The 12,971-nt window shown below is 50.9% G+C and overlaps 1 protein-coding gene across 3 annotated transcripts; it reads right to left on the bottom strand.

Moving 5' to 3' along the window:
• Positions 1–954: 954 nt before the first annotated feature.
• On the bottom strand, positions 955–10,473 carry LOC103241057 (oxaloacetate tautomerase FAHD2A, mitochondrial). 3 transcript variants are annotated; one of them, XM_073023181.1, is made up of 8 exons: positions 10,166–10,473; positions 9,318–9,568; positions 7,954–8,170; positions 4,420–4,479; positions 3,983–4,145; positions 1,551–1,659; positions 1,330–1,417; positions 955–1,191 (listed from the first exon to the last, which is right to left on the bottom strand). In XM_073023181.1, the coding sequence occupies exons 2-8, from the start codon at positions 9,560–9,562 to the stop codon at positions 1,129–1,131; spliced, it is 945 nt and encodes a 314-aa protein (XP_072879282.1). In that variant the 5' UTR covers positions 9,563–9,568; positions 10,166–10,473; the 3' UTR covers positions 955–1,128. The 3 variants fall into 3 exon arrangements, with proteins under 3 accessions (XP_072879282.1, XP_072879281.1, XP_072879280.1); XM_073023180.1 differs by having other exon boundaries at positions 10,307–10,473; XM_073023179.1 differs by lacking the exon at positions 10,166–10,473 and having other exon boundaries at positions 9,318–10,110.
• Positions 10,474–12,971: the final 2,498 nt, after the last annotated feature.

The raw sequence follows: 12,971 nt of genomic DNA, 5'->3' as shown, positions 1-12,971 counted from the left end.
AGAACCCTGTGCCCAGTGGCTCCCTGTCCTCCCTACCTAGAGCCTTCACCTCTCTCTCCTCTCCAGAGTGTGCGGACCGAAAGCTCGCCATCAGTGCTATCTGGACCTTCAGAGACCTAGGGGTGAGAGGAGCCAGTGTCACCATCTTCTGTCCCCGTTCCCACCCCGATAGAGTGGCTCAGGGAAACCCAGCTATGTCCCCATCACCCCACAGGGCTGGCGTGATGGTATCTCATTAAGACCCTAGGATTTACTTGGTGTCTTCCAGCAACATACGTGGTGATGGGCTGGAGAAGATGGGATGGTTTCCTGCCTCTTGGTCTCCCAAATCACTGGCTCTTCCTTCTAGGTGGGGTATTAGGGCTGCTTTGAGGCAGCTTTTGCACTCAAACACTGAGGTCTAAGGGGCCAGAGGTCTCACAGCAGGTTTCTGGGGGACAGGCTTGGTCCCTGGGCCCGGTGGACACAGTCTCTGTGTTGAGGGTACTCAATGGTCCATCTTCCATGGCCCAGGTTCTGCAGCAGATGCCGAGCCCTGCAGGCCCCAGGCTCCACCTGTCCCCTACTTTTGCCAGCCGGGAGAATCAGCAAAAACTAGAACAGTTTATCCGGCAGTTCATTTGTAGCTAGAACTGTGAGAAGGAGCCTGTGCCGAGACTTCTCAGCCCCACAACACAGCTGTGTCCTAGAGCCAGAAGACGGAGAGGAGGCTGCAAACCCTTAGCTGGTCTATAAATACAATCATTGAGGCTTCATTGCCCCTTGCCATCTCTTGCTTTCTTCCTCCTTTGATGTGATAAACAAGGGGACCAGACAGGTTGTCTTTTCCCAAGCCCAGGAGTATCTTTGTGGCGTATGCGTGTGTATTTGCTCTCTTCTTCCCCAGTCCCACAAAATGCCCCGACTTGTCCCATGAAACAAAGCCCAAAAGAAGACAAACAGTAGAAGCCAAGCTGCTGCTTTGGCCTGACAAATTTATTGAAGAGAGCTCTGTCCTTCTCCCTTCTACCCAGAAGAGGCGGCTTGCAGGGCCGGCACCTGCCCATACCTGTCACTGGGCCTTTCCCTGGGCTAGGCTGAGCGGGAGCAGATGCCCCCATCCTATGTCCAGGGCCTGTGCAGGAGCCATCACACCACCTTGTTGATGATGACACCTAGTTCTTCAATCTCACACTGGACTTCATCCCCCTTCTGCAACAGAGCAGGCCATGAGGGTGTCAGCCCTTCCGTCAGACACACGCACATCCACACAAGCCTGTACTTCTCAAGTCTGAGCCAAGCCTGCCAGGCCTTCGGGGCCCTTGCTCTCTTTCCTTTTCGCTAACCTACCTTGAGAAAGACAGGAGGTTTCCTGAATACACCGACACCTGGGGGGGTCCCAGTCAGGATGACATCCCCTGGGTAAAAGGTGACAAACCTGGAGCAAAGCCAAAGGACCCGGTGAGACCAGGGGCTGGCTGAGGTGGTCACAGCCAAGGGTGGAGGGCTCAGCTCAGCCTCCACATGTGGGCGGATGGAGTGGGACTGGCAGGACAGGCCCTGGCACTCACTGGGAGACCCAGGCTATCAGGTCCTCCGTCTTGAATACCATCTGGTTGGTGTTGCTGCTCTGGACCACTTCCCCGTTCACTCGGCAGCAGATCTTTAAGTTGTGTGGATCTGAAATGCAAAGATGGTACCTTGGGGTTATCCCTTTCCCCCCTCAACCCCCCCCCCCGTATTTCATAAACACAACTGCAGCGGAGCTTTGTGACTTGCCAGGTGAAAGGGCTTTGTGCCCACATTGACTCAGTGCTCTACGTTAGAACTTTCTGTATAGACATTGGCCGTTTCAGGCCTCCCTGCATCCCTGCCAAGAGCCCCAGGCAGTAATCACAGGGCTGAGTTGAGAGGATGTTCCAGACTCTGAAGAGGGAGAGAAAAATGGCTCGGGTTTTTGCCTTGAAAAAAAAGGGCATCTGTCTACAGCATAGGATGACACCTGTAGATACAAAAATGGCTCCTGGGCAGGGCCAAGCCTGGTGCTCACGCCTGTAATCACAGCACTCTGGGAGGTCAAGGCAGGTGAGAACTGATTAAAGTCAGGAGTTCAAAACCAGCCTGGGGAACGTAGTGAGTGCTTGTCTCTATAAAAAATAATAACAACATTAGCCAGGCGTGGTGATGCATGCCTGTAGTCCCAGCTACTCAGGAGGCTGAGGCGGGAGGATCGCTTGAACCCTGGATATTGAGGCTTCAGTGAGCTGAGATTGGGCCACGGCACTCCTCCCTGGGTGACAGAGTAAGACCATTCCAAAAGAAAAAAAAAAAAAAGACTTAGCATCTATAAAGCAGTGAGGTAATAGTTCTAGCCGGGACAGTAAACCCTCGTGTACTGGACGCTGGCAGGGGATGGATTAGTATAAGAACATCCTGGCTTCACGAGGTCAAGAGATCGAGACCATCCTGGTTAACACGGTGAAACCCCGTCTCTACTAAAAAATACAAAAAACTAGCCAGGCGAGGTGGCGGGCGCCTGTAGTCCCAGCTACTTGGGAGGCTGAGGCCGGAGAATGGCATGAACCCGGGAGGCGGAGCTTGCAGTGAGCTGAGATCCGGCCACTGCACTCCAGCCTGGGCGACAGAGCTACACTCCACCTCAAAAAAAAAAAAAAAAAAAAAAAAAGAACATCCTGGCTAACCAGCACTTTCAACTGTTGGTGGTGGTCCTAGTGTTCTACCCCCCCTTTTTTTTTTCTTTTTATTTTTTGAGGTGGAGTCTCCCTCTGTTACCCAGGCTGGAGCGCAGTGGCCGGATCTCAGCTCACTGCAAGCTCCGCCTCCTGGGTTTACACCATTCTCCTGCCTCAGCCTCCCGAGTAGCTGGGACTACAGGGGCCGCCACCTCGCCCGGCTAGTTTTTTGTTTTTTTTTTTTTTTTTTCTTTTTTTTTTGAGATGGAGTCTCGCTCTGTCGCCCGGGCAGGAGTGCAGTGGCCGGATCTCGGCTCACTGCAAGCTCCGCCTCCCGGGTTTACGCCATTCTCCTGCCTCAGCCTCCCGTGTAGCTGGGACTACAGGCACCCGCCACTTCGCCCAGCTAGTTTTTTGTATTTTTTAGTAGAGACGGGGTTTCACCGTGTTAGCCAGGATGGTCTCGATCTCCTAACCTCGTGATCCGCCCGTCTCGGCCTCCCAAAGTGCTGGGATTACAGGCTTGAGCCACCGCGCCCGGCCGTTTTTTGTATTTTTTTAGTAGAGACAGGGTTTTGCCGTGTTAGCTAGGATGGTCTCGATCCCTTGACCTCGTGATCTGCCCGTCTCGGCCTCCCAAAGTGCTGGGATTACAGGCTTGAGCCACCGCACCCGGCCTCTACCCCCCTTAAGTAGAGCGGCTGAAACACAATTTAACTTTACTGAGGACTCTGCATGGGGTGCTGTGAGGTAATGGGGTCTTTGGCATCCTGGCATGGCTGGCCCACAGGGACACCTCCCCCCATCTCCACCACAGTTGTGGGCGGCTGTGTTAAGAGACTGCGCTCTGCCCTCTGGGGCACTGCCCCCGTCCTGGCGCTGTCTCCTCACTGTGTGTGGTCGGTGCTGTTCTGTTTCCACAATGCCTGGGTGAGTCACACGGGCTCTCATGTCCTGTACTGTGGAAGATGCCAGGGCCTTGTGATAACTATGCTCCACGATGCTCAACTTAGATCGTTTCAGATGGTGGCAGCCACAGGAAGCCTGATCCACCCATCAGCTCAGTGTTCTTTGCACTTTACTTCCTGCAGTTTCACATCCTCGGTAGTTGTGTTCCCTCTAGGGCGCTTGGGAAGGAAGCCCATGGGAGAACTCATGGCTGAGGGTAAGAGACTTGGCCTGTGTGGAGTCAGCAGTGAAAGGGTGGCCAGGGAGTGCAGGCGCCGCATGTACCTGAACCCACGCTCCTCCCTGGAACGCTGTTCATCTGTGCAATGGTAGGTACAAGGGGGCAGGGTCCAGGGACCTACCTGCTACACTGTCCTTGGTCACCAAGGCAGGGCCCAGAGGGCAGAAGGTGTCGAAGGTTTTCCCCAGCAGCCACTGTTTCCCATTGCGTCTCATTTGCCAGTCACGAGCACTCACGTCATGGGCCACAGTGAAGCCGGCCACGTGGGCCATGGCATCTGTGGCCTATGGGGCAGGGGATATGGCCATACAGGAGGTTAGATCACGGGTGACACCAACACCTTTGGCAAAGGATCTCTAAGCTGTTATCCCGTGTTAGTAGCCAGGGCCAGCCAAAGGTGGGTGAAGGGCAAGGCAGTGTCAGGGAGCAAGGAGGCTGACCGCTTCCCAGGGTCAGGGACAGCTGGCACCGTGTGTTGGTGAGAGGTCAGCACTGGGAGAGGCAGGAGCTGGGGCCTCTGCTATACCCTGGCCTGGCAGCCCCACCTTTCCACCTCACCTTGATGTGCTTGCCTTTCTTTCCAATGACCACGGCCAGCTCCACTTCCCAATCTACTTCCTGTAGGGTGGGAGAGGAACAGTGAGCTGCAGTGGCTTTGGGGCCCATTGTCCATGCTGAGAGGCTGCACACGGTGCTGAAGGGCCTGGACCTTTGTCATTAGGGCTTAGGTGCCAGCCCATGTTTGCCATCACCATGAACCAGAGCCAAGTGAATGACAAGGGACCTGTGACTTGCAGACCCATACATTTTGGGCAGTGGCAGACAGCATCACGGGATGCAGGCACAGGTCCTCTCCCCACTGTGACTGCAGAAGAGCAACACGTGTCCGGCGCACTGAGTTTAAAAGTTACTCTGGATACTTTTAACGAAGAATAAATACGAAGTAATATCCTCTAGCAATATGTAACCTTACTGTGTGTCAGGCACTATTCTAAATGCTGTAATGTTGTTAACTCACTTTAGTAAGAAAAAGATTGACATCCCACAAAGGACTTGAGTAAGCAATTCACAAAAAGGCAATGGACATGGCCAGAAAACATGAAAATATGCTCAGCCTCTCCCATAATCCATAAAATACAACTACAAAATAGATATAATTTGGCCTTTAAAATTGGCAGCTCTTTCTGATAATAACCAGTTGGTATGAGTACACCTGACACCCAGATGTTGGTCTCTAATACCACTCCCCATTAAGAAGCACCGGGTTCCTCGGGGAAATGGCTAATTCCAGGTCCGAGACAGACAGTACATGATAAGACTAGAACATCTTGGTCAAAAAGCTAGGATATACAAAAAGTGACGGGAATGGAGCCAACTTGAAGGTCCCTCACTGGCCAAACTGAGGTCACCTAAAGAATGTAAATGATGAATTACAAACAATTGAGTAAAAACAAAAATCATGAATTCACAGTGATATTGAAGACACAGGAATAAAGAGGAGAGGCAGCTTTTCTTCATAGAAGAATGCCAGCCAATAAAAACAGAAGGCATGATTGAGAAGAGTCATTGATCTTGGCCGGGCATGGTGGCTCACGCCTGTAATCCCCGCACTGTGGGAGGCCGAGGCGGGCAGATCACCTGAGGTGAGGAGTTCAAGACCAGCCTAGTCAACATGGTGAAACCCTGTCTCTACTAAAAATACAAAAATTAGCCAGGTGTGGTGGTACACGCCTGTAATCCCAGCTACTTGGGATGCCAAGGCAGGAGAATCACTTGAACCCAGGAGGCAGAGGTTGCAGTGAGCTGAGATCATGCCACTGCACTCCAACCTGCACAACAGAGCGAGACTCTGTCTCAAAAAAAAAAAAAAAAAAAAGGTCATTGTCCTCTAACCCCCAGTGCAATAATGGATTCAGTCAGGATGACCACAGGATCCCTGGATGAGAAGATGGGGCAGTAAGATAGTTATGTGATCTCAAACTACCACTCATAGACTGCTTATTAATTACAAAAATGGAAATGCATCTTCCCAATGGAGGGACCTAGTGAATGTCAGCTAAACCAAGTGGTCAAATTCTGGACCTTTGACATGAGCCTCCCAGTGGGATGCAATGGGAAATGTATAACATCTTTGTAGACCTCTTGATAAAAATGCTTACCCCGACACTAATCATGAAGAAACGACCAGACAAACCCAGGCTGTGAAACATGCTATGAGACAACTGGATTCTTCAAGGAAAGGGCAGGGAGCATGTTTGAGATCAGGAGTTGGCAAACTATGGCCAGCTCACTGTCTGCTATAACAGTTTGAATGGAAACCCACCATTTATTTCTGTATCGTCCCTGGTGGTTTTCACACTACAACAGCAGAGTTGAATTGCTGCAAAAGAGACCATCTGACACTCAAAGCCTAATATTTACTAATTGGCCCTTGATATGGTTTAGCTGTTTCCCTACCCAAATCTCATCTTGTAGCTCCCATAATTCCAATATGGTTTAGCTGTGTCCCTACCCAAATCTCATCTTGTAGCTCCCATAATTCCAACATATTGTGGGAAGCCCCGGTGGGAGATGACTGAATCCTGGGGGCGGGTCTTTCCCGTGCTGTTCTCACAACAGTGAATGGGTCTCACGAGATCCGACGGTTTTAAAAATGGGAGTCTCTCTGCACAAGCTCTTTTCTGCCTGCTGCTATCCGCGTAAGATGTGACTTGCTCCTCTTTGCCTTCTGCCACGATTTTGAGGCTTCCCTAGCCACGTGGAACTGTAAGTCCAATTAAGCCTCTTTTTTTTTGGTAAATTGCCCAGTCTCAGGTATGTCTATCAGCAGTGTGAGAACAGACTAAAACAGCCGTTTAAGAAAAGGTCTATGGAACCTTGTCCTAGATTGAAACCACTAAAGAGATAAAACAATACAGTGTGTGGCCTTGGTTGATCAAGGAGCAATAAAAAAAGTAAGCAAATTAAAAGTTACCTTTGGGGCAGTCAGCAGTACTTCTGATTGGAAATTGGGGCAACTGGATTTTATATTAAATATTATTCAAGTTAATTTTCTTGGTAGTGATAATGGTGGGATGGTCATGCAAGCCACTGTCCTTATTCTTAGGAGATGCCTATTTAAGTTTTTCTGACTAAATTGTCTTAATATTCCCAATGTGTTTTAAAAGGTCTCCTTCACCCCACCCCCTGCAAAAACAAAAAAAAAGTGTATGTTTGCCATGTGGAGGGCAGGGAGAAGGCAAGGGAGAAAAAGGAAATATGACCAAATGTTTACAATGAAATCAGGTGGAAAAGTTATCTGAGCATTCACTGTGTTACTTTCCCAGCTTTTCTATAATTTCCAAGACATTTCCAAAATAAAAATCAGAGAGAAAAAGTAACCAGTGTTAATAAGGGTATATACAGTACTGGTGGATGTGTGAGTTGCTTTTACAATCTTTTAAAAGGCCAGTTGGCAGAATTTTTCAAAAGTTTTGAAATACTGCCTATACTCTGACATATTTAAATTCTAAGGGTTTATTCAAAGGAAATAATAATGTATTAATGGACATGCAAAGCCTTTTCTATATAAGGATGTTTATTGCAACATTTATTTATAGAAGGCGAAAACTAGAAACAGTATCCAGCAATAAGGTAATTGGGAGTAAACTAACCTATATAACAAACTCCGTGGTAACCTAAATATGTCAGGGAGAATATTTAATGGCATGAAAAAATGCTTCTGATGGAGTCTTAAGTAAAAGATAAGTGTATGTACAGTATAAACATATGCAGGAGTGGAGAAACACTGGGAAGACAGACAGAAAAACATTAATATTGCAAGCCCTGGGCAGTGGGATAACGGGTGACGTAATTTTTAAATGTTTGTCTCCATTTTACCCACAGTGAAGGTGTATTGCTTTTGTAATCAGGAAAACACACACATTAACTTTTTTTTCCAAGGCCACCGTTATTACTGAGTGTATAATCCCCTAGAGTAATCCCCTGCTGAATGTACTATTGAGCAAGAGCTGGCTCCAGCAGGCTGAACACTGAGCTCAGAACGCCCTTGCGATGGCCCAGTGACGAGGGAGGGCGTGGGGAGGCACTGACCTGGCTCTCTGGTGGGAGGACCACCTCATCATAGGGTCCCACGATGGAGCTGGCAAACTTGCTGAAGATGATGGGCTCCTTGGGCACAGGCACGTTCTGTTCTTTGCAGTGGTCCACATAATTCATGCCCACACACACCACCTTATCTGGCCGTGTGACTGGAGCCAGGAAGGTTACCTCCGATCGTGGTAGGACTGGCAACTGGGCAGCCAAGGCTCTGTAGAGACCACAGCAGGTGAGAGGGTCTGGCTGGGAACAGGTCAGCAATCCCGGCAGGTTGGGCAGATCCTGCAGCAGCTACAGGTTTTGCTTTTTGAAATGTATTTCCTAGCTCTGTCAACCATCAGAGTCAGTATGAAAATCAAGCCGAGCTATCGTCCTTTGATACCAGAGCAGGGCTTTTATTTTTCCAGTGTTGATTTCCTCTCCCGCTTCGGTAACTCATGTCCATGTAAAAGATACAAACTGGAAGACACAGAAAGGTCTCCCGTTCCCCTTCTGGTTCCCCTGTTCCCCTGGCTCTTCGCAGCTACTCTATGGATATTCTTCTCCCAGCCTTTTGTATGCAAATGACAGCACCAATCTTTACACTTTTGATAAAAACAACTGCTTTTAGAGATCTCTCCTTAACAATATGTAACAATACATAGAGGGCGTCCTCTTTATTGCTTGTGGTTGTATATTACTGCTGTACAGAGATATACACAAGTCCCTAATGAGGGACATGGAGGTTTCTCATCTTTGCGGAATATGGCAATATGGGAACACGCTGTTAATACTGTGAGCCGTGAAACATTTGTATTTTTTCCTATTTTAATAGATGAAAACGACATCTTAACGTGTTTTTATTTTATTGTTCATCAGCTCCTTAGACCAGATTCTGTAGGGGTCCAGGCTTCAGGGACGCTCTCACCTAATCTAGTCCAAATCCAGGAACTGTCTTGTAAAAAACCTCCCTGCAGTCCTCTCTCCTTGTAGGAGCTGGGAGTCTCTATCACTCCCCCAGCTGCATAAGATGCCTTTTAGGACCCCCTGGCCCAGACCCGTCAGTCAGTCCAGGACTTCATTCCCAGAGGAGGCAGTGTGATGAAGTAGAGAGTCCTGGTTCCAGCACCAAATGTACGGCCTTGAAATTGTTAATCACCTCCCCTAGGCCTCAGTTTTCTCCTCTGAAAACTGAAGATGTTATTACATAAGACTTCTAAGGATCTTTTACGAGAACAAGTGAGAAATAAAAGGTGGGGTTACTCTGCTCCCTTGCAAAAGAACTACCTGCTGGTGCTGTTTCCCAGAACAGGAATGCGGTGGGAGGGTGCGGGGGAACCAGGGCAGCTGCTTCAGGGCGATGCTGTCCACTTACTTACCTTCTTGCCACTGAGAGGGTGGCCTCTCCCTGCTCTAGGAACTGCGTCATCGTCTTCGGGAGTGTGGGGTCAAAGGCATTGAGGTTGATAACCCCTCCACCATTCCCTGTCTCCAGGCCCAAGTGAGGCCCCACCAGGTGGGGTGCCTGGAACTGTACTAGTCTCATGTCTCTGGAGGGTTGAAAGGGCCACTTCTGAGCCTGCAGCAGAGCTGTGAGCAACCTTCTTCTACCAGACACCAGCATCAGAGCCTGCAGAGAAAAACGCAGGATCCAGGAGATGGAGGATCCCAGAGCCATCATCAGGATCCCTGAAATTCCTAGGACTATAGCCCAAGGCCCTTTGCCCCATCAACAGTTCCCTGCACACCACATGGGAAGTGGTCCAGGCTTGTATTTTATCCTGCTATACTTCATAAGGTGAAAGTACAGGCGCCCTCTGGCTGTTGCCTCAGGGACGAGGCTGGTTACCAGCGCTCCAAGAGAACCCCAGGCCCCACTGCCTGTTCCCTTCCCACGTGACACACATGCAGGTTCATTCCAACCTGACAGCGGTCCCCTCAGGTAGCGCGCCCTCACTTTACAGAAGGGGACACTGAGACTCGAAGGGACGACGTCAGGTGCCCAAGGTGCCAGTCAGAAAGTGGCCCTGGGGCTTCTGCAACCACCACTAAGTCACAGGGCCCGAGCTCAGTCCAACTCTGCGAGAGTCCGTAAGCAAAGGGACGGCGACATGAGGTGGAAACAGTAGCCTGAAACGTGGGTGTGCACGTCGGATCCCATCCCACCGTCCACTCGCCTGGAACCCCCATGCCGGTCCCCCAGTTTCCCACATGCCCATCTCCGTACCCTGCAGTTAGTGAGCGCTCAGAAAGGTCCGCCCCGTCGGTGTGGTCAGAAGCGGCTGGGGATCGGGTCCCAGTTCTGCGCTCCGCGGGAGACCCGCGCCAGGGACACCCTTCTGGCCTGACCCAGCCAGCCTCGTCCTACCTGGCGGCGGCGGCCGGTCCTCCTGCGCTGAGTTAGCGCTCGCGGGGCCGGAGGTCAAGGGCGGCGGGCGCCTAGGCACTGACACCACTGACCACAGCCAGCTGGGGAAACGCATCGGCGGCGAACCCAGGAACGCTGGGCGCGCTCTCCACAGAGAAGCGGGCGCGCCCCTGTGACGTCACAGGCAGCCGCCGCCGGCGGGGCCCCAATCCCAGAAGCGCGGGCCCAGCGCGGGGCGGGCTGCTCCGGGGGTGTTCGGGCTCCAGGCACAGCCCGGCGCCTGCCGCGTCTTCGGGAGACGGTGGCTCTCGGAGCGACTCTGCACTTGCCCGAGCCCGAGAGTGGGCGCTGCCCGAACGTTTGTCCCTGGGCGCTTCGCTGGCCTCATCCAGTCTCCGCCCTGTTCTGGGCCTGGCGCCGTTCCCGTCTTCCCATCGGTGGGGAAAGTGGTGGAGGAGACCGAGGCGGGTGCTGGGTGGCGGAGAATGATTTGTGGCTTCTGATTCTGACGGGTGTGGTTGAGGAGGGGAGGGATGACTGCCCCCGTTTTACCTACGGGGAGCCTGGCGCCAGAGCTGTTTTCCCAGAGTGACAGGCGGTGAGCAGTGGAGCTGGCGCTCCTGACCCCGAAGCCCGGCGTTTCCCAGCCACTCTCGGCAGCACCACTGGGCGCAGGTGGGGAAGCGGGGAAACGGGGCTGCGTCCCCTGCAGAGGGCGGGCGTGCAGGGAGCGGCGGCTGAACTCCACAGCCAGCCACAGCTCAGCTCTTCAGCTGCCGGCTTTGAAGAGTGTGAGGGGCTCTGGGCAAGAGGCCCCCCATTACTCAAGGACTAGATCGTCAAGAGCTTGACTTGTCCTACGAAGGAGTCTGGACCTCGTGTAAGTGCACAGGAGACCGCTGGAAGGTCCTCACTGGCGTGCCATGGCCCGACTTCTATTTGAGAAGTTTTTCTCTGGCCACCCGTCTAAGGAAAAGTGTCTGGGTGGGTGGTGCAGGTGAGAACAGTGGTGCTGTGGTGGGTGGCGGAGAAGGTGAGTGTGCAGAGATGTTCAGGAGGAAGAACTGACAGCTCTGGATGACAGGAGGTGGAAGTGAGAAGGAAGGAGGTACAAGGCCGACTCCTGGGTCTCTAGCCCGGTAGGTGCAGGGCCATTCATGGAGACGGGGCTTCTGGAGGAGCAGCGGGTCTGGGGAGAGGATGGTGAGCTCCGATTTGCATGGGACATCCAAAGGGCATTGAACGGTGAGCAGTCGGAGACATGGGTCTGGAGCTTGGGACTTCAGCCTAGCTTGCAGAAGGTAACCACAGATATAGAAATGGAACCTGTGTCTGGGCGCGGTGGCTCACGCCTGTAATCCCAGCACTTTGGGAGGCTGAGGCGGGCAGATGACGAGGTCAGGAGATCGAGACCATCCTGGCTAACACGGTGAGACCCCGTCTCTACTAAAAATAAAAATAAAGTAGCGGGGCGTGTTGGTGGCGCCTGTCGGGAGGCTGAGGTAGGAGAATGGTGTGAACCCGAGAGGCGGAGCTTGCAGTGAGCCCAGATCACGCCACTGCACTCCAGCCTGGGCGACAGAGGGAGACTCCGTCTCAAAAGAAAGAAAGAGAGAAAGAGAGAAAGAAAGAGAGAGAGAGAGAGAGAGAGGAGAGAGAGAGAGAGAGAGAGAGAGAGAGAGAGAGAGAGAGAGAGAAAAGGAAAGAAAAGAAAGGAAAGAAAGAAAGAAAGAAAAGAAAGAAAGAAAAGAAAGAAAAGAAAAGAAAGAAAGAAAGAAAGAAAGAAAGAAAGAAATGGAACCTATGGGGGTGGCTGTGATTGGGGGGATGCGCTGAGGAGAACCTGGCACAAGCGTTTCGCTAAGCCATAGCTCCCAAAGGCTTTCTGAAAAGCTAAGGTGCAGCGTGGAAGAAAATATCTGCAAAGGCTCTGTTTGATAAAAGGCTTGTATCCAGAATATAGAAAGAACACTTAAAAATCAATAGATAAAATCAAACAATTCAGTTTTTTAAATGGACAAAATTTTAAAAATTTGAACAGACAGTTCCCCAAAGAAGATACACAGATAGAAAATTAGGACATGGAAAGATGCTCAACATCATTAATCATTAAGGATATGCAAATACAAGCAGAATGTGACACCTTCTCACACCTATACCTACGAGAATGGACAAAGAAGACTGATTATAAAAAGTATTGGCAAGAATGTGGAGGACCTGGGATTCCTGTACACTGCTGATGGGATTATAAAATAGTACCGCCAGGATCGAAAACCATTTGGCAGTGTATGAAGAGAGTTAAACATACACCTACCATATGATCTAGCCATTTCAATCCTGACTCTTGACAGTACTGAATTTTATCTTAGCCCTTTGCTCCTAGAAATAGTGAAGGTTAAGGAATTCCTCCACACTTTTGTTCCAGATAACACCCTACTGGAAAGAACCAGTGACTTCCCATATAACTTGGATAAGACTCCCAGATGCTCCCTTGTTTATCTATGACCAGGCCAGACACAGACCCTCTAAATTCCCATTCTTGGCATCATAAATGATTAGCCGAACTGCTTGTCCCTACAGATCAATAAGAACAAAATGCCTGTAAGCAAACCTTGGTTCGGATTCTCTCCTTTTCCAGGCTGTTGAGCTTTGGCCCACCTGCAGC

This window comes from Chlorocebus sabaeus, chromosome 14 (assembly GCF_047675955.1).
Source record: "Chlorocebus sabaeus isolate Y175 chromosome 14, mChlSab1.0.hap1, whole genome shotgun sequence".
NCBI lineage: Eukaryota > Metazoa > Chordata > Mammalia > Primates > Cercopithecidae > Chlorocebus > Chlorocebus sabaeus.
The sequence above is the reverse complement of the archived record's forward strand: the minus strand, read 5'-3'. Positions and strand labels throughout refer to the sequence as shown.

Coding starts and splice junctions, on each gene's coding strand:
- LOC103241057 (XM_073023179.1), bottom strand. CDS start 9,619: ATGATGGCTCTGGGATCCTCCATCTCCTGGATCCTGCGTTTTTCTCTG. Junction 4,480..7,953: donor TCCTCCCACCAGAGAGCCAG/GTCAGTGCCTCC, acceptor CCCACCCTACAG/GAAGTAGATTGGGAAGTGGA. Junction 4,146..4,419: donor AGAAAGGCAAGCACATCAAG/GTGAGGTGGAAA, acceptor CCTGCCCCATAG/GCCACAGATGCCATGGCCCA.